General features: G+C 55.2%; 2 protein-coding genes across 2 annotated transcripts in view; one reads left to right on the top strand and one right to left on the bottom strand.

The window, feature by feature from the left end:
- Positions 1-586: 586 nt before the first annotated feature.
- On the top strand, positions 587-20,984 carry LOC135422643 (proton-coupled amino acid transporter 1-like). Its single transcript, XM_064672003.1, has 11 exons — positions 587-704; positions 4,309-4,456; positions 5,173-5,263; positions 5,827-5,915; positions 6,121-6,216; positions 6,891-6,975; positions 9,006-9,224; positions 9,454-9,552; positions 10,989-11,155; positions 15,419-15,588; positions 18,225-20,984. The coding sequence occupies exons 2-11, from the start codon at positions 4,314-4,316 to the stop codon at positions 18,491-18,493; spliced, it is 1,428 nt and encodes a 475-aa protein (XP_064528073.1). The 5' UTR covers positions 587-704; positions 4,309-4,313; the 3' UTR covers positions 18,494-20,984.
- A 1,368-nt stretch (positions 20,985-22,352) lies between these two features.
- The window catches only part of FAT2 (FAT atypical cadherin 2), a 56,879-nt gene continuing 54,516 nt past the window's right edge, over positions 22,353-24,715 (bottom strand). Inside the window, exon 24 of the mRNA XM_064672002.1 lies at positions 22,353-23,936. Coding sequence (XP_064528072.1) covers positions 23,404-23,936 — 533 coding nt within the window. The 3' untranslated portion in view covers positions 22,353-23,403. The remainder of the gene's footprint in view (positions 23,937-24,715) is intronic.

Below are 24,715 nucleotides of genomic sequence, written 5' to 3'. Positions count from 1 at the left end.
TTGACCTAACACTGCCATGACAGACCATAGCACTAAGTACCACGTGCAGTCTTAAACACCTCCAGGGATGGCGTCTCCACCAACGTTCCTTGGCAGCCCTTTCCAGTGTCTGATCACTCTGCTTATGGAGAAAGTCTTCCTAATGTCCAACCTAAACCTCCCCTGGCGTAGCTTAAGACCGTGTCCTCTTATCCTGCCGCTGGTTGCCTGGGAGAAGAGCCCGACCCCCATCTGGCTACACCCTCCTGTCAGGTGTGTGCAGATAGCGATAAGGTCACCCCTGAGCCTTCTCCAGGCTGGACAATCCCCGCTCCCGCAGCCGCTCCTCGCAGGACTTGCGCTGCGGGCCCTTCCCCGGCTCCGCTGCCCGCGGGGGGTTCGGGGTTCGGGGCCCCCGCCCTTGTCCCGCCCGGGCAGCGCCACTCGCGGCCCGTCCGCCAGGGGGCGCCACTGCCCGCGTCCGTCCCGCCTCGCTTGGCCCCGCCCCCTACAACACGTGGTCCCGCCCCTTCAGCGCCTCCGCTAGTCCCGCCCCGCCCTCCGTTCTTGGCCCCGCCTCACGCCGCTTGGCCCCGCCTCCCACCCGCCTGGCCCCGCCCCTCATTCCGTGCGCAGGCGCCGCGCTCAGCTGAGCCACGTGTCACGTGACGGCGCGCCCGAGCGAGCGGGCCCGGCGGGGCCGGGCGGTGCGGGACGGCCGAGAGGTGCGGGACCGGGACCGGGACTGGGACTGGGACTGGGGCCGAGACAGGGACAGGGGGGCTGCGGGAGCGGGCTGTCAGCCGGCTGTCAGCATGCGCGGTGCCCGGGAACGCGGAGGGCGCAGTAGCCGGCGCGGGTGCGCGGGGTCCTGGCGGTGCTGCCGTCCCGCGTGGGTGCTCGGGGGAGCTCGGGTTAGCCATGACACGACTCAGGGCTCCAGGCGGTCGCTGGCAATCCTTGTGCGCGGGCAGATGCGCAGAGCATGGCGGTGCTGGCAGCGCCCGTGGCTGCTCAGGGTTCCCTGGGGGTGCTGGAGGCTGGCATGGGTGTCGGGGGGTCGCTGGGGGTGCTGGCAGCCCCCCTGGGTGTCCAGGGGTCCCTAGGGGTGCTGGAGGCTGACAAGGGCTCTGGGGTTGCAGAAGCGAGCTGGCAGCACACGTGGGTGCTCAGGGGAGTTCGGGGGTGCTGGTGGCCTGTATGTGTGGCCATGTGTGTGGGGGGGTATTTGGAACCTGAGTGGGTGCAGGGGGCGGCTGAGAGCTTGCAGGGGTGTCTCAGGAGCTCCCTGGGGGTCCTGGCAGTCTGCAGAGGTGCTTCAGGGTGCTCAGAGCCCACGTAAGTGCGTGGGTCTGCCTTGACCCCACATGGGTACCCAGGGGGGTGCTGGTGATGCCCTGCAGGGTGCTGGCACACACTGGGGTTGCCCTCGGAGTGTGTGGGGATGCCATGTAGGGGGACACAGCCCCCTGCATTGTACACCGGGGTGTGGGGTGCTGTGTGGCAGTGGGGGAGGGCACAGGGATCCCCAAAGCTGTGGGGTGCAGGGAGTGGAGCAGCACAGCCTGGCTGGGGGGGGAGCTGCGGGAACTGGGGGGGGGGTTTGTGCCCAGCAGCCTCCATGTGGGGAGATGCTGGGCTGGGGGGGGACCAGGCCATGCTGTGAAACCTTGGAAAGGTGAGTCTGGGAGTGTATTTGGAGCTGTGGGAGCATTGGGTGGCACGGGGACAAGACGACTGATGCTGTGACTGGGAGGTGTCATGCTGGCGTGGGCATGGTGGCTTCCCTGCAGGCAGGGGAGGGGGATCTGGCAGCGCCAGCTCTCCCCTGTGTCACGCTTGGGTGGACTACAAGCGACGCTTTGGAAATAAAGGGTTTAACAGGCATGATGGGAAGCAGCAGTGAGTTCTGCTGTGAAGCTCACTTTTCCAGAAGATTTCCCCGTGTACACGCAGCCACGGCTCAGCTGGAGAGAGCTGTCAGGGTCAGCAGCAAGTCACATCTTGTTTTTGCCTTCTGGTGGGGGGCTGTCACTGGAAGGGACAAATTGCTGTCACTATCCCCCCAGCTTTTGTAGGTGCTTCACTTATGACAATGAAATTGCTCCTGTGTGTAGATGAGGAAAAACAATTCACATGAATGCAGCAGAGGAGTTGGTTTCAAAGTGGAAACCAAATGTGGCTGTTCCTGTCTTTGCTGTTTGCAATGACGAGGAAATGGTGTAGTGGGGTTTTGCCTTGGTTTGAAGTATTCATCGCGTGGATGAGACAAGTTTTGCAGCTTTTTTCCTGCTGGTTGCGGGGGAGCCGAGTGCTCATTCCCCGCTGCTACGCAACCTCTAATCCAGACACAAAGCAGGCAAGTCACGATGAATGCATTTCCCTGGCTCTTCAAAGCAAAAAAGCAGACGGGCCTGCTTGGGGGAAAAAAAAAATCCACAGGGAAGCGATCAGGCAGAGTGATGTCACCGTGTTGTGTTTATCTGGAAGACATCGCTGTTGGGTATGAAGTACAGGCCATCTTTGGGGGGGCTGCCCATGCCTGACCCAGCCCTGCACCCCCTCTGCCTGCTGTCCTTGCCCACTGCCAGCCCTTGGTGTTTGGCAAAGCCTCCCAGGTCTCTCCCCTGGCCCTTGGGCCTGGCACCGATGACAAACAGCTTGTAATGCTTTCCTTGTGTAAACTCCTGCTGCCGCTCTTCCTGGTCCCTGCCTCGCCGGATCGCCCTGCCTGCAGCAGAGCCGGTTCAGGACATGATTACATGTCCCAGCTTCGAGGGAGGAGGCTGGGCAGGAGTGATGCATGTACTGCCTGTGGCTTTGGAGTGCCTTCTTGCCTGCAGCTGGCCTCACCGTTGCTCCAGAGGCTGGTATTCCATGGGACACACTGCTGCTTCCAGCTGCCGGTGTTGCCTGGTGCTGCAGGAAATACAGCAGCTTTGGTGTGGCCTGGGTAACTGCTCCAGAGCAACTGGGATCTGGAGCATCCAGAGCTGAGGAAAAACCCTTGTTCCATGCTTCCCATCTGATCTCCAGGCTGGACCCTCCCAGCAGATGCAGCTCTTGGCTTGTTTCCTGTGTACCAGCCAGGTTTGCAGAGTGATGCTCTGGGGGATGCCTGGGGCTCTGGGGATGGAGAAGCACCCAAGTAGCCTGGGCTGAGCCTTCCCTGCACAGCCAGATCTGTGGGTCTGTGCTGGGGCCATATCCGGCAGGCGCTCGCGTGACTTGGCGGGTGCACGAGGAGCTCTGGCAGGAAATGAGCCAGTTTTTTGCAGTAATGACATTTCTCTGCTGCTTCCTCTTGGTCCCAGTTTCCCACCGGCGCTGGGGAGAAAGGATAGGAAGCACCAGGACTGCTGGGGAAGGGGTGATGCCTGGGGCATGACAGCCCAGAGGAGCTGTGGGGCAGAGACTGGCTCACCAGGCTGTGATGCAAGAGCCTGATAGATAATTCCTGTGCCTCTGGTGCTCCTTCCCAGTGGGTGTTTGGAGTGCTGGGTGTGGCACATGTGGGAACTGAATCAACTGACTGTTTTCCAGGCGAAGGCAGGGGTGTGTGTCTTTGGTGAGAGCTTCTGCCCATGCTCCTGGCTCGCAGAACCCTGCTGGGGTTTCTGCTGGAGCAAGAGCTCTGGGCTGTGCAGGTGCCTCATCCTGGGAAGCCCCTTAGTCTCATAGGCACCTCCTTGGCTGTGAAACCTTTAAGGTGGATGTTGTGCTGTCTCATAGTCTGTGCTCCTGCCTGATGGAGTCTAATCAATTTTCTTTTGATTATTTTTAATAAAAAGTCTTGATTAAAAAAAAAAAAGGAGGAAAAAAAGGGACGTTAGGAAACTTTCCCTTCCCTGGCAAGAGCAAGCTGTTCCCTTGCAGCACACTGCATGCGGATTAAAAGCAGTTGCACTTTTCTGGCCTTGTCTTCTTGACAGCCCCAGTCTCAAGTGCCAGGGCTGGGGACACTCTGCCAGCATGTTCCGTGGCTGTGGCACCACACTCACCACCCTTAGAGCAGGGGTATGCTTTACCTGACATGAAGTGGGGCACATCCAGGCCCTGCCCGCGGGATCTTGACCCCGTTCTGTCTGGGTGTGCCCAAGACGTGGGCACGAGCTTGCGGGAAGAGCCAGTGGGACTGTGCCATGCACGTTTGACCTTAGGACATGCCAACTCCGTGATTGCTTGGGCGGGAGCCTGTGGCTGTATAAAAGCCCTGGAGGAGACCTTGCTCTGGCAGTGCGAGCCGGTCTCTCTGCACCATGGCTGACCCCAAGGAGCCCGAGAAGGGGGGTGTGGAGCTGGGCACCCCTAATGCTGCTCCCCCCACAGGGACCATGTCCACCCGGCGCCTCCGCAGTGAGGACTACAATGACTACAGCTCCACGGACGTCACGCCCGAGGGGAGCCCACCCGACGGCATGAACGGCTTCGCCCACCCTGAGTCCTACCAGCGCTTCGGGGAGACCAACGGCACAACGTGAGTGATGCTTCCCTCCCTCCCGGGCCGGCCCGGCACCTGGGGAGGGTGGGGGAGCTCCTGGTGGCTCCCTGCCGGCTTTGCTGGAGGATAGTGGAGCCGTGGTTTTATGGGGAGCTCTCCTGGGGGTGGTGAGGGCAGAGCTGTGGTCCTGCCTCTGTGGGGTGCTGGCACCAAGCGAGCAGCTGCCCTGGTGTTACTTTTTGCTCCCTAGTGAAGCTGGGCTTGCTGGCAGCAGGCAGGGATTGCTGCTTTTCCTAATATTCCCTCACTCCAGCTTGGTTTGATGGGGAGCTGTGGCAAGCAAAGTGCATGTCCAGCTTCAGAGAACATGTGGGTGGGCATGTTGCAGCCATGCTGTGGGGGCTTCCTTATGCCCAGGTGGGCAGAGGATGTTGTCTCTGCACAAGAGAGGCTGATCCCTTTAACTCAGAGAGATCCTTGTCCAGCCTTGGTGCTGAGCTGTGCTTGTGCTGGGTTTTGCCGTGAAGCTGGTTTTGCAAATGCCTGCCCAAAATCTGTTTGTTCAGTCTTTGCCTTCAGACCTTCCTTGGTCCCACCTGGCTGAGCTGGATGCAGGGGACAGGATCAAGACCTCCACATGCATTCCCTGAAGTAGATCAGATCTGCTGTGGACCCTCAACAGGATGAGCTGAGTGCTACAAATGTGTATGGTCTGGGTGCTGATGGTCACCTCTGCATCTTCTCCCCCTCAGGTGGTACCAGACCCTGATCCACCTTCTGAAGGGGAATGTCGGGACAGGGCTGCTGGGGCTGCCTCTGGCTGTGAAGAATGCTGGCATCCTGGTAAGGCAGCTCAACCCTGCTGTGCTGGAGCTCAAGGGCCAGAGTGACCCTGGGGCGTTGGGCAGCTTGAATGGCCGCTGTTGGGGCTTGACTCTCTGCCCAGCTGCCTCTCAGTATTTGGTGACTTTTGCACCCCGGGCTCTGTGGCTTTGCTGCTGAGACTGTTCTTGCTGTTCCTGCATTGTGCTGCCTGGTGTGGAGGAGTTCATGTGTAAGTCGGGGCTGTGGTTTCCTGTGTGGGGTCAGGCAGGGTGCTGGGGCCAGACCGTGACCTCTTCTTCACCCTTATAATAGGGACATGCGAGATAGTTTGGAAAGCAATCTTGGAAGTGCTTTGCTACAGCCAAACTGCCCCAACTTGCTTCTTTTGCATCATTCCTGCCAAGCTTGTGGCTCTGTCAGGTTACTCAGTCCTGGGGGTCCAGTTCCTTGGAGCTGCACCCAAGCTCCTCCAGTGGTGTTTCCACTCACCCAGCCCGTGGAGTTTGGTCTGGAAGTAAAATGTACTGTGCAGCTCTGCCTTTGGCCATCAGAGTGCAGCCTTCCCCCTCTCTTCCCTGCAGCTGGGTCCTGTGAGTCTGCTGGTGATGGGAGTCGTGGCTGTGCACTGCATGAGCATCCTCGTGAAATGCGCCCATCACTTCTGCAACAGGTAAGGAGCAACTCCCCTTCTCAGCTCTCCTGCTCCTACAGTTCTTCTGAAGCCCCCCAGCAGCAAGTTGCCCATGTCAAAGCCTCAGTTTGGAACTGCTGCACTTTTTTACAGGTTTTTTTTTGATGTTAGTGGCATCATTTGCCTTGGGAATTAGCAGACAGGGCTAACATTAATGTCCCTTCTCTTTTTCTTCTCTGGACAGGTTCCAGAAGCAGTTTGTGGACTATGGAGGTGCCGTGATGTACGGGCTGGAGGCAACTCCCAGCGCGTGGCTGCGGACACATGCCAACTGGGGAAGGTACCTGCTCCCCTGCCCCAGGCAGGGACTTGTCTTTAAGACCAGCATGTGCTGCAGCTGGGACAGAAGAGCCACTGTTCACTGAGCTGTGTGAGCAGATAAGCACAAGTGACATAAAATGTTACTTGACTCACCTGCCCTGAGTGCTCAGTGTCCCCCAGAGGGTTTTTGACCGAGAACTGTTCCCAACCAGACGTGACTAAAGGAGTGGGAGAAGTTTCCACAGCATAACAAAGGAGTGAATAGTGTCTTGCAGTGCTGGCCCATCTTGTTGGACACGGAACATGTCCAGTGCCTGCTCCCACCTTGTCCCACATTACATCACATATTGCACATCAGGCGCTGGGAACATTCACCCATTCCTGTGTCCAGGGAGTGTTGTCTCCTGCTGTCACAATTCAGCAGCAGACTGGAGTTGCTAAACCCAAAGGAGACTGACCCTATGGAAGGGATGGGAGGGGAAGACTGAGACCCTGAGGTCTGTGAGGTTGGATGGAGATACAGTCCTTTTTCCTGATCTCAGCCAAGTGAGCTGGGTGTCCACCCCAAACCTGTACACCCCAACCCCAGGGAGAGCAGCACTGCTGCGGTGTGCGAGTCCAGCCCCAAGAAACCCAAGTGGGCTCTTATTTCTGTATGTTCTGGCTGACAAATGGTCTTTTTTTGCTTTCCAGGCGTGTGGTGGGACTTTTCCTGGTCATCACTCAGCTGGGTTTCTGCTGTGTGTACTTTGTCTTTCTGGCTGACAATCTGAGACAGGTTGGACTTATCCCTCCTTCATGAGCAAGGGGAAGGCGAGGGGGTGTCGGGTTGTTCTTTGCTCCTGTGTCATTGCCCTGTTCTCCACCAAAGGTCTGGTTTCCATAGGATATGCTGCTCAGGAAAGTACTGCATCTCTGCCCAGATACTTTGGAGGATTGGTTTTCCTGTTCAAACAGAGCAGGTTTTTCTGAGAGTCCCTGTGATTTTGTAGACGTGTTGGGGTTGTCTGTGTGGAAGTGGGGGCCATTCCCAGTGAGGGAACAACAGCAAAGAGGTGACAGCAGAGGTGACAGTCTTTGCTGTCCTGCCCCTCTCAGTTAATCGATTTATTGGTGTAGACAGTAATATGTGAGTCCCAGGGCCTGCTGTGAACCTCTCTTCTCCTTTCCTTGGACCTGTTTGCATTCCAGTTTCTTTCCTCATCCCATGGCTCTGGAGCTTAATTACATCTTTAGAGAAAGAGTTTCCTTCTGCCAGGCATCAGGAGGAAATAAACAGAAACCCTGAATCGCTTGGCTGGCTCCTGTGCTGTAAGAAACTGGGAATAATGAGTCCTCATTCCCAGCCTCCACCAGCTCGGTGCCTCGCAGGCACTGCTCAGCTTTGTTCCCAGTGTGTTCCTGCTCTGCTCTTGCAGCAGTGGTCTGGTCATTGCCACCACAGCTGTGCCCTTGGTCAGCTCTTCCCTGATGGCCACTGGCTCCAGAGGTGGTTCCTGGAGAGCAAGAGGGGGCTCTGCCAGTGGGAGCCTCTGCCTCTGCTCAGGGAGCAGCAGCTGAGGAGACTCCCACTGTGGGATGTCTGGGAGGAGTAAATGGGTGAACATTGGTGATCTGACACTGCCAACCCCGAGAGCAGGAGGCAGCAGGGTGTGTGCACAGGGCTGGGCTGACCTCCACCCCCTGGGAATGGCCCCTTGCTGCCACTTCAAGGGGTGCTTTCTGCTCTGCCCCTTGCAGTGAAGGCTGGCTCAAGCTTCCAGGGAAATTTGCAGAAACCTGCAAATCCAGCCCATTTTTTTTAGGCCACAGCTGGGAAAACCCTTGGCTTCAGTTTTGGAATTTTTTGGGTGGGGAGAGGGGAGTGTTGCTTGTTTCTTTTTGTGGTGGGAAATAGCGTGTTCGATGGGGAGTCATGGTGCAGGTGGTACCTTGGGCGAGTTGCCACTGTGTTGGGCAGAGCTTTGGTTTGGAAAATGTCTTTGGAGCAAGCCACAGAGAGACAGGGCAGGCTGGGGCTCGAGCAGCGCTGTCCCATGGGTGCATGGCTCTGCACTGCCCTCTCCCACAGAGGATTGTGGTTTGTGCAGAGCTCTCTAGGGGCAGGACTTGCTGTGGAGCAGGTTAAATTAGTTTTCAGGAGCCCTTTGCTGCAGTGGCCAGACAGGACCTGGGACCTGAACCAGCTTGTTCATGGTTATATTGGTGACCCACAGCGTGCCCATGCTCTTGGGGGGGATGGCTCAGCTACCCACTTCCTGGGCCAAAACTGTCTCTAGAGCTGAGCACATGGCCTGGAGTGCCTTTGGAATGAAAGACCCCAAGAAAAGGGTGGTTCCTCATGAAGAAATCAAAATTGGGGCCCAGCAGTATCTTCCAGATGTCCTTGCATGTGAACAGAGCATTGGGTGACTGAAGGGCTGTGTGACATAGATGAAAAGTTCATGCAGGAAGAGAAAAAGGACCTTTGAGGAAACAGAACTTAATGCCTCTTTCCTCTCTTCCTGACTGGCCTTGGTGGGCAGTGCAAACCACCCTGTGCCCTCGTTACACCCGCTATCAGGTTCTCCTGCCTGGCGAGCCTGGGCTTGGTCAGGATTTGCTGTCCTGACTCAGGTGCCATAACTCAGTGTCTTCCTCTGCTCACTGCAAGGGATTTACTTCAAGACTACCTGAAAAGCCGTGTTGCTTTGATTTTAGTCAGCTAACTGTGTTTGAAGTGAGCTGATGGGGTACCCACCTGGGATGGTCTGCCAAGGTCTGTGGCTCTCAGACCTTGGTTCATCAGGCCTTCCTGTGCCTCCCCAGGTCGTCTCTGCTGCAAACGGCACCACCAATGACTGCAGCTCGAACAGGACGGTGGTGATGACCCCCACCATGGACTCCCGGCTGTACATGCTTTCCATCCTGCCTTTCGTGGTGCTGCTCTCATTCATCCAGAATCTCAAGGTCCTGTCTGTCTTCTCCATGCTGGCCAACGTGGCCATGCTTGTCAGCCTTGTTGTGATCTACCAGTACATCATCAGGGTACGTGTGTAAGGGCTCCCCTCTCTCATTTCCGGGGTGTCCCGTGGAGGGAGTTCAGCAGCAGGGTGTTTCCATGCCGTGGGGTGCTGCCTGCTCCCATGGGCACAGTGGTTACCCTCTGCTCCACAAGGCTTCCCCTGTGGTGTGGGGCTGTGACAGGGAGGGATGGGAACAGGCCAGGCCTTCCCCACCTTCCCTGTGTCTGAACTCTGTGTGGGCTTTTTTCCAGGACATTCCTGATCCCAGAAACCTGCCTCTAGCAGCAGCCTGGAAGACCTACCCCCTGTTTTTTGGCACTGCGATCTTCGCTTTCGAAGGCATCGGGGTGGTGAGTCTCAGCGTGTGGCACAGGAGCTGCACGGGAGCCTCTGCCCCTGCTCAGACTTGCCACAGCACCTGCTCTGTGTTGCAGCTGCATTTGCAGCTGAACTTCTCTGACAGTAGCCCAAACTCTGGGTGATGCTGTTGGCTTTGGCTCCAGGCTGTCTCCTGGGTCAAACCCTGCTGCTTCCATCTGAGGCTGGAGGAGCATGTGCTCCAAACCTCAGGAGGCTGGTTGCTGCTTTAAAAGTGGCTTTATCTGGCAGTAGATTGGGAGTCATGCTGGCAGTTGCCTTGGGCTGTGCTGGCTGACCTGCAGATGAGGAATTGTCCTGAGTCTTGTTACCAGGCTGGATCCTGAAGCTGCCCAAATGGAAGGCCAAAAAGCACAGCATAAAAAGATGTGATCCTTTCCTTCCCTTCCCACCCTGCTGCAGAGGCACTGAGATCTCCCTTTGGCAGCTGTGTGGCCCCAGCCTGCCGTGGGGCTGGATTTGCATGGGTCTCTCACAGAAGATGCTGTAAATAGACCAACTGTGTCTGTGAAAAAAGCTGGGTGGGTGGGTGGAGAGCTTAATGACTCCCTAAGATGTTGTGGGTTGTTTCCGGGAGCTCCCTTCAAAGGAGAAAAAAATGTTTTCATCTCTTAATATAAGCTGGCTGTGTAAACACAGGCCTGGAGAGGGCCAAATCCATTACTGGAGGAGTGTTTACTGAATGCTATGCCCAGGGCAGAGGGCTCTTGCCAGCACTGAGGCACAAATGCTGTCTTCCTTGCATGACTTGGAGGTGGAGAAGCAAATAAAAGCTATTCTTGTCCTGCCTCCTCGCCAGCTTTGCCACTGTGTCTCTTGAAATCCACTCCAAGGGTTTGAAATCCAAGGACAGCTATAAAAATGTTTGCCAAAGGCCTGTATTTAGTGTTAGTAGTGTAGAATTAATAGTGTAGTGAAAGAGTTACCTCTGTCCTTCCCCTTTTTATTGTCCTGCCTGGTTGAAATGTGTCCGGATAAGCTTGATAGGAGAGTCTGTCTTGGTCTTTCCAGGTTTTGCTGGGGAAGATAGGGCAATGTAACATAGTGGGCATGGCCGTGCTGTTTTGGGGTGCAGAGTGTAATGCACCCAAGATATGGGGTGGTTGGCATTGCCCCAAGATGCCTGGCAGCTCTAGGCACAGCTCCTGCCAAGAGCAGGGAGCAGATCCCATCACTAAGGCAAGGGCATGGGTGACCTGCTGGAGTAAGTGAAGGTCTCCAATGTAAGCACAGAAGTCGGATCTTCAGTACAGTGGCTTTTTCAGCTGGGTTCTCTGGGCTCCATGTGACCATCCCATCCCCTGGCATGACCATGGGGCTGCCCCTGCTACTTTTTGAGGCTGAGGGGTATAGAGGGATGGAGGCAACCTGCTGTTCTGTCATCAACCTCCCCTTCCTCCTCTCCCAGGTGCTGCCTCTGGAAAACAAGATGAAGAAGCCCCAGCAGTTCCCCATCGTCCTCTATGTGGGGATGACCATTGTCACCATCTTGTACATCAGCCTCGGTGTCCTGGGGTACCTGCGCTTTGGGGCGGACATTCAGGGCAGCATAACACTCAACCTGCCCAACTGCTGGTGAGTCCCCAGGGGGAGTGGAGGGGCTGGGGGGCAAGGAAGGAGGGTCCTGGACAGGGAGGTGGGAGAGGAGGCAGCGGGGGATGTTGCTCCTTAAGGGAATAAATCTGGATGAGCTTGTGGAAGGTTCAAACATGCCATAGCCAAACTGTCCCATGGAGCTTGACAAGGGTTGTCTGATGTATGGGGTGGAGAGAGGCTCACAGCTGTGGGATCTGAGCTTGGTTTTGGAGCTCAGGCTGATTCCTTGGGATGCCTGGTGGTCCTTGCTTGGGTAGGTACAGCTCCTGCCTTTTTCTTGGAGTCTTCTAGCACCTTTTTGGGGGCTAAGCAATCCTCTGACTGGCAGATGTTGATTACAACCCCAATGTGGCTGTACCAAAAGGTCTCTAAGCTGTGCAAAAGCCACTTCTCTTCCTCAAATGAAGCACATGGAAAACTAACCCAAAGCTGGGAGCTCCCTGAGGGGGCGAGATGTGATGTCTCCACGCGTGGGTTGCATTCCTTGTTTGCAGCCCTGGAGCTCAAACCCCCACTTCTGGGCTTCACATTGTGCCTGGATGTGGCTTATCTCAAGCCAACACTTGGCCTGTGAGTGCTGGTGCTGTGAGGATACCCCTTCCTTCCCATGGGGGCTAAGCTCTGCAGCTCCCCAAACCTGTCTGTCCTCTGGGATCTGGCAAGGCCTCTCGAGAGGCTCCAGTCGCTGTCTGGAGCCCTGTGGAAATACATGTGCCCTGACCCCTTGCCTGCCTACCCAGAGGGGTTGTTTCTCCTCTTGCCAGGGCTGGTAGCTGCTGCAGCAGCTACCTGGGCTGTGCTGCTCTGCCCCTGGGGACGGGTGACTGCTCAGTGCCATGGCTCCGTATTCATCCCGCTGGAGAAATGCAAGCAGTTCCTCTTACCTTTGGGACAAGAAGTGTGGAGCGTGCAAATATTGAGAGGAAATGCCTTTTCCAGCTTGCTCTGCTTGGGATTATTGAGAAAGTCCTGAAAGTAACGATCTCTTCTTACGACACACTGCTTTGGGGTGTCTGGGTGGCAGGATGTGGTGCTGATGGGCAAGGAGGAGCTGGAGCTCTTCTGCACACACTGCAGAGGTACCACTTGTGGTACAGAGCTGGGGCTGAGTGTTGGCTTTGATGCCATGAAATTTCTTGGGAAGCTGTCCTGCGGCACCAGTTTCTCTGGATTTGCCCCAGAGCACTCTGAAATTCAGCAGTTTCTCTTTGATGGTCTCTGCTGGCTTGAGATCCTGCAAGAGACAATAGTGACTTGCTATGTCTTCCCTGCTCACTGTTGGAGTAAATTTGGGCAGGACTCAAGTTTTGAGTCACTGGTGGGCTTCCTCATGCTGACCCTGCAGAGCCATGCAGCTGGGGCTCTGGAGAAGGCCAAAACAGAGCCTAGTTTTGCTTTAATTATTACTGTGTGGGTTTCTTTCAGCTAGAGCTCGTGGACATTCATTCATGCTGGGTCTGTGTAGTGACTGCACTGCTGGATGTTGTTGGTGGTGTGACAGAAGGTCCTGCTCCTGCCGAGAGCCTTGTCTTGCCCCCTGCAGGAGCTGGGAGCTCTGCCAGGCCCCTGCTCTCAGTGAGGAGGGATGGGGCTGCTGGAAGGGTGTGCCTGTGCTGTTGGGAGGTCTGAATCCCACCGTGCCAAGCACAGTAGGTGTGAATCCCTTCTGCTCAGTAAACTGAAGTGTGTTGTGAAGGGGATGAAGTGCTGCTGCTTCTCCTGAAGGTGGAAAGCAGGTCATTTCCAGGTCTTGGGCTCTGCATGCCACAGCCGCAATGACGTCTACTGGCCTGAAATGCTGCACAGGGCCTTCTGCAGGGAATCTCAGCTCTGCTTGCTTTAAAGGATGATGTTCCCTTAAAAGGAAGGTAATGGGATTACTGTGACCTGCTAGGCTACAGAGGAGTTCTACTGCAAATGCATGTTTCTAGGAGTATCCACACCTTCTAAGTACTCTTCTGAAAATAACCATAGGGTTTTTTGGGTAGTGAGAAGAGAATAGCCCTTTGGAAACAGTGCCTGGGGAAGCCTGGGCATGTGGCAAGGCTCCTTGTGGGCAGCTGCCAGGGAAGGCATGCTGTGGTCCTTGTGACTGGGCATGCAGAACACTCTGGTGTTTGTGCACGTTATCTCATGGCAGAACATTCAATGGAGGCTGTAAATGTTAGACCTGGAAATGGATTATCTCAGGTAAGGGCTGGGATACTTGGAATAAAGCCTTGATTGCTGTATTCCCGTACAATAAACCATAGGTGATGGGTAAAGACCTGCTCTTGAAATGAGTGTTTTGCTCATCCTGCCTCACCTGCAGGTTTTCTCCCTGGCAGTAAAAGGTGTTGGGTTGCAGTAGCTGGTCATAGGGCTGTGGGTGAGAAGTCCTGGGATTTTCCTGCAGCGTGGGAGACAAGGTGAGGACTGTGGTGGAGGTGCTGCAGCCTGCCTTGGCTGTAGCTGTTGCCTGGAGGTCTCTAGAACAGATTTGATGAATGTCTTGGGAGTTGTTGAGTTACAGGATGACTAAGGACTTTTCCAGCCTCGTTTCTCTATAACCGCAGCTTCCTCAAACAAGGAGTGTGTCGGTTCCCAGTGCCCAGGTCTAACCACAGTGTCCAGAATACTGTGCTGCTGTGCAGAAATCCCTCCTTGCCTCCTCAAAAGGGTTGCTTCACCGCACCATCTGGAGAGTGCAGAAATGCAGTAGTGAGGGGGAAGCTGTTGGGTTGCATGTGGCTGGTTGAAATAGGTAATGACAGAGCTTATGGTCTCAAGAGGGTATTTCATTTCTTGCAGCCTTTTGGGATGGCCTGACCTGGCAGTCTGGGTGAAGAAGGCGTTGGTGTGGTTGGCTGAGCAGTGCCTTTCCAGGGCCCCACATGAACTTGTGTTTTCTGTAGATCAAAGCTGGTGCTTGAGCTCTTCCTCTTCTTGGTATTTAAAATGCCCTTTGAGCTTGTTATCCTGGCTCCTGACCTGTGCAGGACATGAACACAGCCTCCTTCTGTACTTTTTTTAGCAACAGATACTGATCGTGGATTGCCCTGGAGCAGTTTATGGCTTTACAGCATCACTTACCTAGGAATACAGTGATAAGATATGCCAGTTATGGGCTGGTAGCTCAAGGCTACTGTGCACTTGTCATGTGTGGCTGAGCATGCACACTCTGGTGATAACTTTGTGATCAGTTTGCTTGTGGAATCACAGAGTAACTGAGTTTGGAGAGGGCACCGGGAGATCATTGGGTCCTCTCACCTGCCAAAGCAGGGTCAGCTTAAATGTTGAGCATCAGTAAGGACAGAGGTTCCCCACCTCTCCAGGCCATTCTTCTGGTCCTTAACCACCCTTTGGGGATGCAGTTCTGTCCCATTGCCCTGGTTCTTCTGCTGTGCAACTCCAAGAAGAGCCTGTTGCTGTCTTCTCCATGCCTCCTATTAGGTAGCTGAAAATAGCAATAACACCCCCTTTAACCTTCTTGACATGCTGAACGAGCCTGGGGCTTGTAGCCTCTCCTTGTCAGAGGCTGGATTTTGCTAGCAAAGGTCAAGGTGAGGAACTTCTAGGGACGGGTAATGGATGCAATTTCATTCTGGCCAAAAGTCAGGACAGCAGATACCAGTGATCAACTGGGTGTTGTCTATGGGGGGTGGTTGTGGGAAAGGCCACCCTGTGTCACTGCAGACCTTGCAGAGTCCAGCCTGGACTGAAGTGGGTGGAAGTGGAGAGGGTGATTTGGAGGCTGTATCCCTGTCCATAGGGAGCAAGGTACCCAGAGGATGTGTTACTTTGTGCAGCCAAGGGCAGTGTGGCACATGTGAGCATCTGGAAACATAGAAAGGTGGTTTGCTGGTTGCTCTCAATATCTGTTCCCTCAGGTTTTCCCAAAGGGCAGCAGCACTTGACAGACTGCCAGCCCAGCTGCTGGTCTGACGGTTCCTTACGCAAAGCTGGGACTGAAACCTCTGGTTAGGTGTGGGGGCATGTTGCCACAGCTTGGAGGTTGCACTGTCTTTGCTATCCCTTGCCCAAGAAAGGTTTCTGTGAGTTAAATGCATCACCTCTAATTTTCTAGGAGAGACCACTAGCACACTAAAGTCCTTGCAGAATGCTCTTCTAATTTCTGTCATTGGTGCCGTGGGGGCTGGAGCAAGAGCCTGTCTCATTGTGTCCTTCTCCTTCTTCAGGCTGTACCAGCCTGTACCAAGCTGTACCAAGAGCCTGTCTCACTGTGTCCTTCTCTTTTTTCAGGCTGTACCAAGCTGTGAAGCTGCTCTTCTCCTTCGGGATTTTCTTCACGTACGCCGTGCAGTTCTATGTTCCTGCCGAGATCATCATCCCTCCCCTCGTGGCCCGGGTGTCGGAGCGCTGGGGCCTGGTGGTCAACCTGCTCCTCAGGCTGGCCCTGGTCTGTCTCACATGTGAGTGCAAAGCAGCTTGTCTGAGCTTCCCTCTGAGGACCTGGCACCTCCTTCCTGCTGTGGGCTGGCGATTTTGTGAGCCTTCGCCCCTTGCCCCAGTGCCTCTGGCCTTGCTGCTCAAGCCCTCCCAGCTGGCAGTCCCTGGGCCTGGCTATTGCAAGCCAGTGGGCCAAGGTGGCCTCTGAGCTGCAGCAGCAGTGGTCCTCTGCCTGCTCTGTATGGGATCAGTCTTCTCAGTGGAGGAGTAGTAAACTTCCTCCATTGTTTCGAGGTGGCAGATCCCTGTGGAGCATCAGGCCTGGGATCCTCCTGGTGGCACTTCTGTGGGTCATCAAGTCCCATCAGGCTTTGCATGAAATGCCCAGTGCCTGGTTTGGTGCCAGGGCAGCCCAGAGCAGAGGCTGTTTTCGGTAGGCAGTGTGTGCAGCCAGGCTCCTCGTGCCTGTGGGATGGGGACACGGCTGCAAAGGAGTCACTGACCATGAAGGATCAGATGTTCCTGTACCCACGCAGTCATTGCAGCGTGTAGCACAGCAGGGGACAGCTGACAGTGGTAGGTTACCCATAACCAAAGCCCTGGTGTGCCACAGGGCAGGTCTGCCTGGATCAGCCCCACACGGTCCCCTTCCCTTGATGGTGTGTGGTGCCTGCAGTGAGGCTCTGGTGGACCTTTGGGAAAGGTGTGAAGCATATCAGGTGCAGGGGTATCTGATTTTGGCTGGCTGTGATTCCTGAAGGCTGAACCCTTGCTGTTGTCAGCACAGCTGAGACGCTTGGCTGAGCTCCCCAGCGTCATGTGCTGAGATGGAGCTTTTTCTCCATGGCTTGACACTGCTGATGCACCAGAGATGAAGCATCAGAGACCTGGCCCCACGTCCCAGCTGGCTCTGGTTTCGACTTGAGAAGAGTGTGGTGGTAACTCAAGGGTGCTGGAGCTGGCTCAGAGCAAGGTGCTGCTGTTCCTGGGCTCTCGCTAATGATGGGCCAGAAGCGCTGCATTAACAGAGGGGGGCAATGCCCCATCTCCCCCGAGCTGAGTTCCTGGAGCCTTGATGTCCACAGAGGGGTAAAATCCTGCCGTGCTGGACCAGGTGCTCAGAGCCTGCTTGGGGGGTGGGCGCCTCTCCCAGAGGGCGATGGGGTGTGCCAGGCCAGGGAAGAGAAAGCTTGGAGTGATGGGATGGCTTTAGGCATCAGTAGTGGCTGTACCCTTTCTTTTGGGGGTAGGGAGGCAGCAGAGGTGTTGGTGGAATGATGCTGGTTCCTTTGTACCTCCTCCCCTCATCCTTCCATGTAAGGGATCTCTGTGGCTGCTGAAGGATAAAAGCAATTAGGGGGGCTGCATGAATATTCATTGGATGATTGTGTGGCCGAACAACAAGCCCACATCAGGGCTTTGCCTCCCTAAGAGGGAGATGGAGAGGATGCAATTTGGTATTTGGGTGTCTTTCAAGCTTAGACTTCAAAACCAGCACACTTAAAAATCCTTTGAATTAATACCTGCTGAAAGCAGGACCATTGCCCTGGAGGCTGAGCGCTGCAGCTGGTGCTTCAGTTCTGCTTGTTTTAGCAGGGAGTTAATAATTTTGTTTACTTTTGAGTCCAAAGAGCAGTATGGGGTGGGCTGGGGATGCTGTTGGAGGTGGGCTGCTCTGCTCTCCACCCAGGCTGCTGGAGCAGGGATGCTGTTTGCAGCAGAGACCTGGCAGGGCACTCCTTTGGCTCTGTGCAGGGCTGAGCACTGGGATAATCTGCCTCCAGGTCAGCAGCTCAGGACCTTTGCTGCTGTTTCCCATGGTGGAGGGATGGTTTGTCTCCAGGCTTATCCAGATGACAGCAGGGCTGCAGTGGTGGCACAGTCAATCTCCAAGCCTTCCTTCTCCTGGAAGGGAGTGCCATGGGTGATCTTTGGCTCAGGGAGGCTCCAGTAGCCTGCATCTGATGTCCAGGGAGTGAACAAATCCCTCCAGTAAGGAGCCCTGAGACATCCCTCCTCCACCAAAGCTGCAGCTGCCATGGTTATAGGCACTATCCTTCTTTCCTCCCCTGGCCCTGTGCAGCAGGAAGGGGAGCAGGAATATGCTGGAACTCGCACTGCTAAGTGCAAGCTGTCAGGAGTCTCCCAGGGGGATTTTCCTTGGCTGTAGTTTGCACCTAACAAATGTTCTCCCCTGGGCTATGCCGTGGGTGTGCTGCTGCCGGAGCAGCTCTAAACGTGTGCAAACCACATGGATTGATTTTGGGTGGGGGGAGATGCCTTTTTCCTCCCATCTCCTGCTTTTATGGGGTTTCTGAGGCTTTATGGCTCCCCAGGTGTGGGGAACAGGAGTGCTGGCTTTCAGCAGGGGGGTCGGGAATGCTGGCAGCTGCTCTTCTGCCCGTGGCACCCATCCTGCTCAGCCCTGGAGCTTGTGCTGGTGGAGCCCAGGGCAACAAAAAGGGTTTAGTCTTTGTGCTGCACTTCATTAATGCAACAGCTTAATTGCTTCTAGGGGAGGAAAATATGGAAAAGTACTCAGCCGTGTCTTCTGTCAGGGAGGAGGGCAGAGGTTTGACTCCAGCCTGTGGCATCCCTGCAGTGGGGTTTTGGTGTCTGGGAGCCGGCAGCACTAATGTTGTGTCTGTTCCTTCTCCAGGCGTGCTGGCCATCCTCATCCCGCGCCTGGACATCGTCATCTCCCTGGTGGGCTCCGTCAGCAGCAGCGCCCTGGCTCTCATCTTCCCCCCGCTGCTGGAGATCGCCACCTACTATTCCGAAGGCATCCACCCCCTCGTCATCGCCAAGGACGTCGCCATCAGCCTCTTTGGCTTCGTGGGCTTTGTGGTGGGGACGTACGAGGCGCTGGTGGAGCTGGCGGCACCCGCCACCACCGTCGTCAATGCCACCAGTGTCATGGTGCAGTGACGGCCCCCCTGCCCCTGATGCCGTGCTGGGGGTGCACAGGCGCTGGGCACTGCTCTCTTGGGAATGGCCTCCCCTCCCCTCTCCTCTCGGGAAGTGTAGTGGGTTTGATCCATGAGAGGACAGGGCTCCCCACCGCCACAGCCGCCCAGCTGCAGCAGGGTCCCACACTGGGATATATCTGGAAGGTGGGATCCAGGCTGGGGTGGCGTCTTCCCTGGAGGCTCCTTGGGCAGCTGGTCCAGCAAAACAGCCCCTTGGCATCTGTGTAAATAGTCACTTTGGGAGGTGAGGAATCCCAGGGATGTAGATTTTATTTTATTTTATTTTTTTAAATCTCAAACTTTCCATATTTCCCCCCTCCTCAGTCAGGGTGGGGAACAGGGACTGCTCTTTTTTTGTGCCAGTTTGTTGTTTTTTAATTTTTTTTCCCCTGAGCACTTTATTTTTACAGCAACAGACAAACCTCAGCTCAGGTTAGTGAGTGTGGAGCTGCCTCCTCACCCTGGCCTTGTGGGGAGGGTGGGCAGAGCTGGAGGTGTGGAGCATCCCGGGGCCCACAGCTCCCCTGCTGTGGGATCCCCAGTCGTGGGCATTGGCTCCTGTTGTGCTCCAACTCTGTTTCCAGCTGCCTTGAGCAGGAAGGCTGAGCAGGGCCTGGGCCACGCTTTCAGTAGTGACACTTTATCCCCATCCAGCGCACAACCTAATGCTTGGCTTTCGGAAACGTTAGAGAACTGAGGCATGCAAAGAGCAAACAGGCTGTGCCATAATGAGGGGCTGAGCTGGTCACCTTTGGCTGGGAGCCCTTTCCCTGTGTGGGATGGGGTGTCCCTGGGGGTCACCACATGCTGCCTGCATGCCACAAAAATACATCACAGTGCCTGAGCTGGCCCCAGCACGCTCTGGCTGCGCCTGCAGGCTGACACTGAATGTCAAATCAGACACAAAAATACCATAATATTTCCTTTTTTTAACCCTTTCTCTCCTGGTCCCACTCCTTCTGCATCCTCTGCCTCTGCTCAGCTCCTCTCCTCCTGTAGGATGCAGCTCTCTCTCCCTGCACTCCTGTTGCTCCTTGCGTTGTGGCTGGTGCATGCCTGGCAGAGACAGTCCTTGCAATGCTGCTGCTTTCCTTCCTCTGTGAGCCCAGCTTCCTCCCTACAGAGTTTCTTTGCCTTTCTGCTGGATTTCTATTTTTTTAAGACAAGGGATAAAATGCATCCTCCATGGAATGGGCCGAACTCCTCCCTGCTGAAGCAGCATCTCCCAAACACCAGCAGCGCTGTGGCTTGCTCTGGAGAGCCTTTATTCTGCATCCCTGTGCAGCCCTGTCTCCCTGGGTGTGGGCAAAGGCTGCTGCTGGTGGTGGGAAAGGTGGGTGGGTACAGCAGCAATGGGCTGTGTTCCTATCTTTGGTGGAGGATGAGTGAGGCTTGGGGTTATTTTTGGTGTTTGATCTGCTTCTGGGTGGAGAAGGCTGTGCAGAGTGGTGTCCCTGCAGCCTGTCTCCTCCATGTGTGCTGTTTGTGTCTTGCACTGTGTTCGCTGTGCTGGCTCTCTTCTGGGTGCCCCATGCTGGTGTGTGGACCCATGGCCAGGTGTGGGTGGGTCTGTGCCACGTCACTGCTCCTTTCCAGCCCCTCACCTGCTTTCTGCTTCTCTCGGGACTCACCTTGTCTCCTCCAAATCTGTGCTGGGGAAGGTTTTGGCATGACCAGCATTGCTTGGTCAGGAGCCGAGCAAAGCTTTAATTCAAATCCTTCCTCTGGAGGGCACCATGGGGATAGAGAGGAAGCACCCAGATCTGGGAAGGGGCTCCAGGGAACACACAGGTGGGAGAAGTGCAATATTCATGTCCATCGCTGTGTACCAACCCCGGCGTGGCCCTTGGGGGTTGGGTTTGAGCCAAAATGTCACCCTTGGCAGAGGAGGGAGGGCTGTGAGGAGCCGGGGATGTCTGATGCTTCCCCCTCCCCTGCCAGTAGTACCCCATAAGAAGGCTGGCCACATTTTTGGGGACAGCTGTGTGCCAGGGCATGTCCCCAGCCTGGACTGGGCATCAGTGGGTTTGCTGGTGGGGCTCCTGGCATCCAAACTCACTTTGGAAGTGCAGTGAAGACCTAATTTCCAAGGAGACGGAGATATCACAGAAGCATTAAATGGTTTTTGCTGCTCTTCACTTTTATGGGGGTGATCAGGGGTGTTTGAAGATGGGGCCAGATGTGGCAGCAGGGCACATGGCATGAGGGGCTCTGCTGAGCCAGGAGGGGCTGACACAGGACCCGATGGACACGAAAACTTGACACTTGTGTATTGTAGGCTGCTCAGTAACCAAGAAAATTGTCTGTGTAAATATAGCAATGGTCACGTCCATGTCTTGTGCCTATGGATATTGTCAGCGTGTGCAGCTGCCCAGTGGGAGAGCTGGTGCTGCACCTGAATCATGTATCTTACTTTAATCAATAAATATGATCTATTTTTTATGTGTAAAGGCTTTGGGGTATGAAAATGGGGGTTTCTCTTCCAAAAGGCATCCATGTGAGAGCAGGGCACAAGGAGCTCAGCAGCCAGCCAGGATCACACCCTGTGCTGTGCCCACCCCCACAGCAGCACACACGACTTCTCCTGAGGGTTTCAAATAGAAGTGTTTCAGCTTTGCTGCTCAGAAAATTGTGATTTTTCTTCTGACCTCATTTGTGCAAGTAGGTTGTGGGCAGAGCCTATATGGGCTTTCAGGACTGGGCTCTTCTCTGCCCCACAAAGCTGTGCCTTGTTTTCTCAGCTGTGTCCTTCGACCCAGCAGCCTGATTTATGCCAAAAGTGGGGCTGCAGCTGAAAAAAGAGCCTGGCATGTGCCAGTGGGGGATGCTGAGCTGCTGCTGATCCGCCCAAGAGATCAAAGGAGCAAAAGCCAGCCCACGCTGGGAGAGGGGCGCTGTGCCAGCATCGCCGCAGCTCGGCTTATCCTCACGCTGCTGAATAATTCATGCCGTTGCAGTGTGTCATTAGAGGGCTGCTGGAAAAATCAGTGCTTTAAAAGGTTCGTCTTTTGAAGCTCTGGAAAAAAATGTTTAAAGTTGAAGGCTTTTGCAGACTTATGAGAAGTGTGGGTCCAAAGTCACCTGAACCCCAGGGCAGGAGGGGCAGCTGAGCACAGGCAGCTCCTGGTGGTTGGGGGGCTTGACTATGGAGAATTACCGTGGTTGGATCTACAGCCATCCTTCCTTAGGGCTGTGTGCTACAAGGCTGTTTCTATACCATGAAATGGCTTTGCTGAGGCTGCTCCTTCCCAGGTGTCACTTATCTCAGTTGCCTTTGCCCCCCCATGTGCTGGGACCTTCTCTTCCAAAACGTTCCATCAGCACACGGGGGTGAGCCTGCTGTGGGGACTTGTTTGCATTTAGAGTTTTGTTAAAACAGCCCCAGGGAACTGCAAAGCTCACAAGCCCACCTTGGCAGAGGAAAGCTGAGCTGGAGACCTGCACAAGTGCAGCCAAGTGCTCCCACCCCTGACTTAATTTGAGATTAACCCCACCTGTGGTGGGAGGTCTGGCCATGCTAGGGGATGGTTGTCCTGCAGCCAGCAGTTCAGGCAGGAGAAGGGTGATCCTGCTGGTGCCTTCTCAGCCTCCTCATGTGATGAGCTCCCCTGGAACCAACAGGTAGGGTGTTGTGTGCCTGGGGTGTTTTGGGGACGGGTGTGAGTCCTGGGCTTGGGACACTTGCTGTCTTGGTACTTCTCTGAAAGCTTTTGGTGTCCAAAATAAGCTGTTATTCCCTGGGCTGCCCTTGGCTGGAGCTAGGCAGGGATGTCCTATTTACAAGGGAATCCCTGAGATGTCAAATAAAATAATAATAGTACAAAAATCCAAACTCTTTTAATACTTTCCAAAAATTCGACAACAAAAAAAGTTACATCAAACAACCAACCAAAGAAAACCTCTCACGAAGAAACGATACATTTCCAAGCACAAGGACACACAGGCAAACCCACGCTCAGTGGCCTCGGTGCCCTGTCTCCAGGTGGTGCTGGCCAGTCTTTCTGGGATGCAGCAGGGAGCCCCAGCTGGGGGGCAGGACCATGTCCTGCTGTGTTCAGTGTGGGACCGTGACAGCCACAGGGACACAGCTGTGCACACAGCCCTCGGGGCAGGGTCTCCCTCAGTTGTGTGAGCACAGCCCGACTGGGCAGACTGGTTTGAGTCTGTGGGTGGTTCCTGGTGTGACAAACCTTGTTGCTTGGTTTTCCACGGAAATGGACTCTTTTTTTCTTTTTTTTTTTTTCCTTGGACTTCTCTTGGCCAAGTGAGGGATGTGCTGAAGGGACCAGCTGCATTTCCTCATCTCTCTCCCAGTATCAGGGAGTAGACATGGAAGAGGGTATGCACCAGCTGATCCATTCCACTGGGCAAACTGCTGGCTTGATGCAAGCCCTTGAAGCCAGAGCTGGGGACAGGGGGCCTCTGCTACCCCACGTGGGGCACTGCCAGGCTGTGCATCACTAGTCCTTTCATACCTTCTCATACCTGCTGCCATACCCACAGTGCTTGCTCTGCTCCTCATCCTCCCTGTGGCCAGGGAGCCTGGGGTGGGAGGAGGTGGCATGCTGTGGCCCTACATGATGTCAGAGGAAGTCCCCTTGGTAAGGAGGCAGGTTAGTCACTGGCATCCTAGGAGCATCCTCCGTGTCCCAGCAGTGGCTGGAGCATTTCCCCTCCATTTGCAGCAAGAGCACCATGGAGGGCAGTGAGGGGAAAGATCCAGCCAAATTACAACCCAGCCAAGCAGGGGGAGATGCTGCAAGCTGTGGGGGACACACAGGAGCCTCCCTTCAGCAGCACGTGCCAGCCCCCTGCACACTGTTCTGCGTGGAGATGTGCTTCTCTTCCCATCTCAAGAGCGAGCCCCTGTTAAAACATCACCTCCTCACAGCTCCCGTAGTCACTCTCCACCATGTCAGAGCCCTCATAGTTGGGGGGTGGCAGGGGCTGGGCTCGGATGCTGGGCTGGTGGCCCACCTCGCAGTCTGCATAGGAGGGCTGGGCCACGCTCAGCCGCATGCTCACCCGCTTGTAGCCCGGGTCGGGCTGGTACGGGACACCCTCGCCCTGCACCAGCTGGGCTGGGTAGTAGCTGATGGCCGTGTACTCGTTCTGGCACTGGGAAGCTCCCATGTCCACGGGGCCGAGTGGCAGGAAATCCTCCAGGTTCTGGTTGCTGTAGCGGGGCGGGATGGGCGCTCGCTTGTTGCTCTGGTCCAGCGGGAAGGGAAAGCCCCCGTAAAGGGCGACTGGCTCCGTGTCCGCTGGGGGAGGGGGCGGCGGGGGGAGAGGAGGGTGAGAGGAGGATGCAGGGGGGCCTTGAATGATCTCATAGTGGGAATATTCCTGGACATCTGACGACAGGTACCGGGGTGGCCAGTAGGTTGTTTCTGCTGGGTAGACTGAAATAAAAAAGAGCTGTGTTAGCTGCAGCTCAAGCAGTTGTTGCCTCTTTCTTGCCCTTCTGCTAATTCCTTCTGTGGGCTCTGAGCCTGTAGGAGATGTGGCAGACTGGGGAAGAGGAGATGTGGGGACATGGGAGCTCTAGTTGCTGCTTTGGGAATTGAGGGGACCCAAGAGCAGCCTTGGCTGTGCTGAGGCAGTGGCCCCACCAGCCTGCAGAGATCCACTACTGTAGCACCCAAAAGACACACTTCATCACATCATTTGGATGCAAGAAGCTTGCATGATAAAGGGATTGGAGCAGAGTCAGCAATCCACTGGATCTCCTCCTTTCCCTGTAGTTATTCTTGTGAATTCTTAGACTGTGCTTTGGTGATGAACTCTTGCATGGAGTAAGTGGTGTCTGGAGCCATGCAAGGTGTCCCTGAGGATGTGATCCCTCTTCCTAGGAGCCTGATACAAATGTCTCCACTAAAATTCACACTAACTTTTAGGATCTCAATTTTTTTCTTTCATTTTTCTCTTTTACAGGATCTTTTGATCCAGAGTATGTGGGAATCCAGGTTATGAATTAATGATTTCCCTGTTGATTGTGTATGAGACTGATCAGGTTAAAGCAGAAAACTGGGATATACTGGGGAGCACAGAGGAAAGAGCCAATAAAAGCCCTATAGCAGGGCTGGGGAAATGTTTGCCCATGCTTTGCTTGGCTTTAGCCAATGCCATTTGCCCCTCACGTTTTCAAACCTCAGACCCACTTCACAAGGGGAAGAGAGAC

Source organism: Pseudopipra pipra, chromosome 15 (assembly GCF_036250125.1).
Source record: "Pseudopipra pipra isolate bDixPip1 chromosome 15, bDixPip1.hap1, whole genome shotgun sequence".
Classification (NCBI taxonomy): Eukaryota; Metazoa; Chordata; class Aves; order Passeriformes; family Pipridae; genus Pseudopipra; species Pseudopipra pipra.
This window is presented reverse-complemented; position numbering and strand designations above follow the sequence as displayed.

What these genes read in the sequence shown, in the direction of transcription:
- LOC135422643 (XM_064672003.1), top strand. Translation starts at nt 4,314, where the DNA reads ATGTCCACCCGGCGCCTCCGCAGTGAGGACTACAATGACTACAGCTCC. An exon ending in ACACATGCCAACTGGGGAAG is followed by an intron (nt 6,217 to 6,890) that starts GTACCTGCTCCC and finishes TTTGCTTTCCAG; the next exon opens with GCGTGTGGTGGGACTTTTCC. An exon ending in GGCCCTGGTCTGTCTCACAT is followed by an intron (nt 15,589 to 18,224) that starts GTGAGTGCAAAG and finishes TTCCTTCTCCAG; the next exon opens with GCGTGCTGGCCATCCTCATC.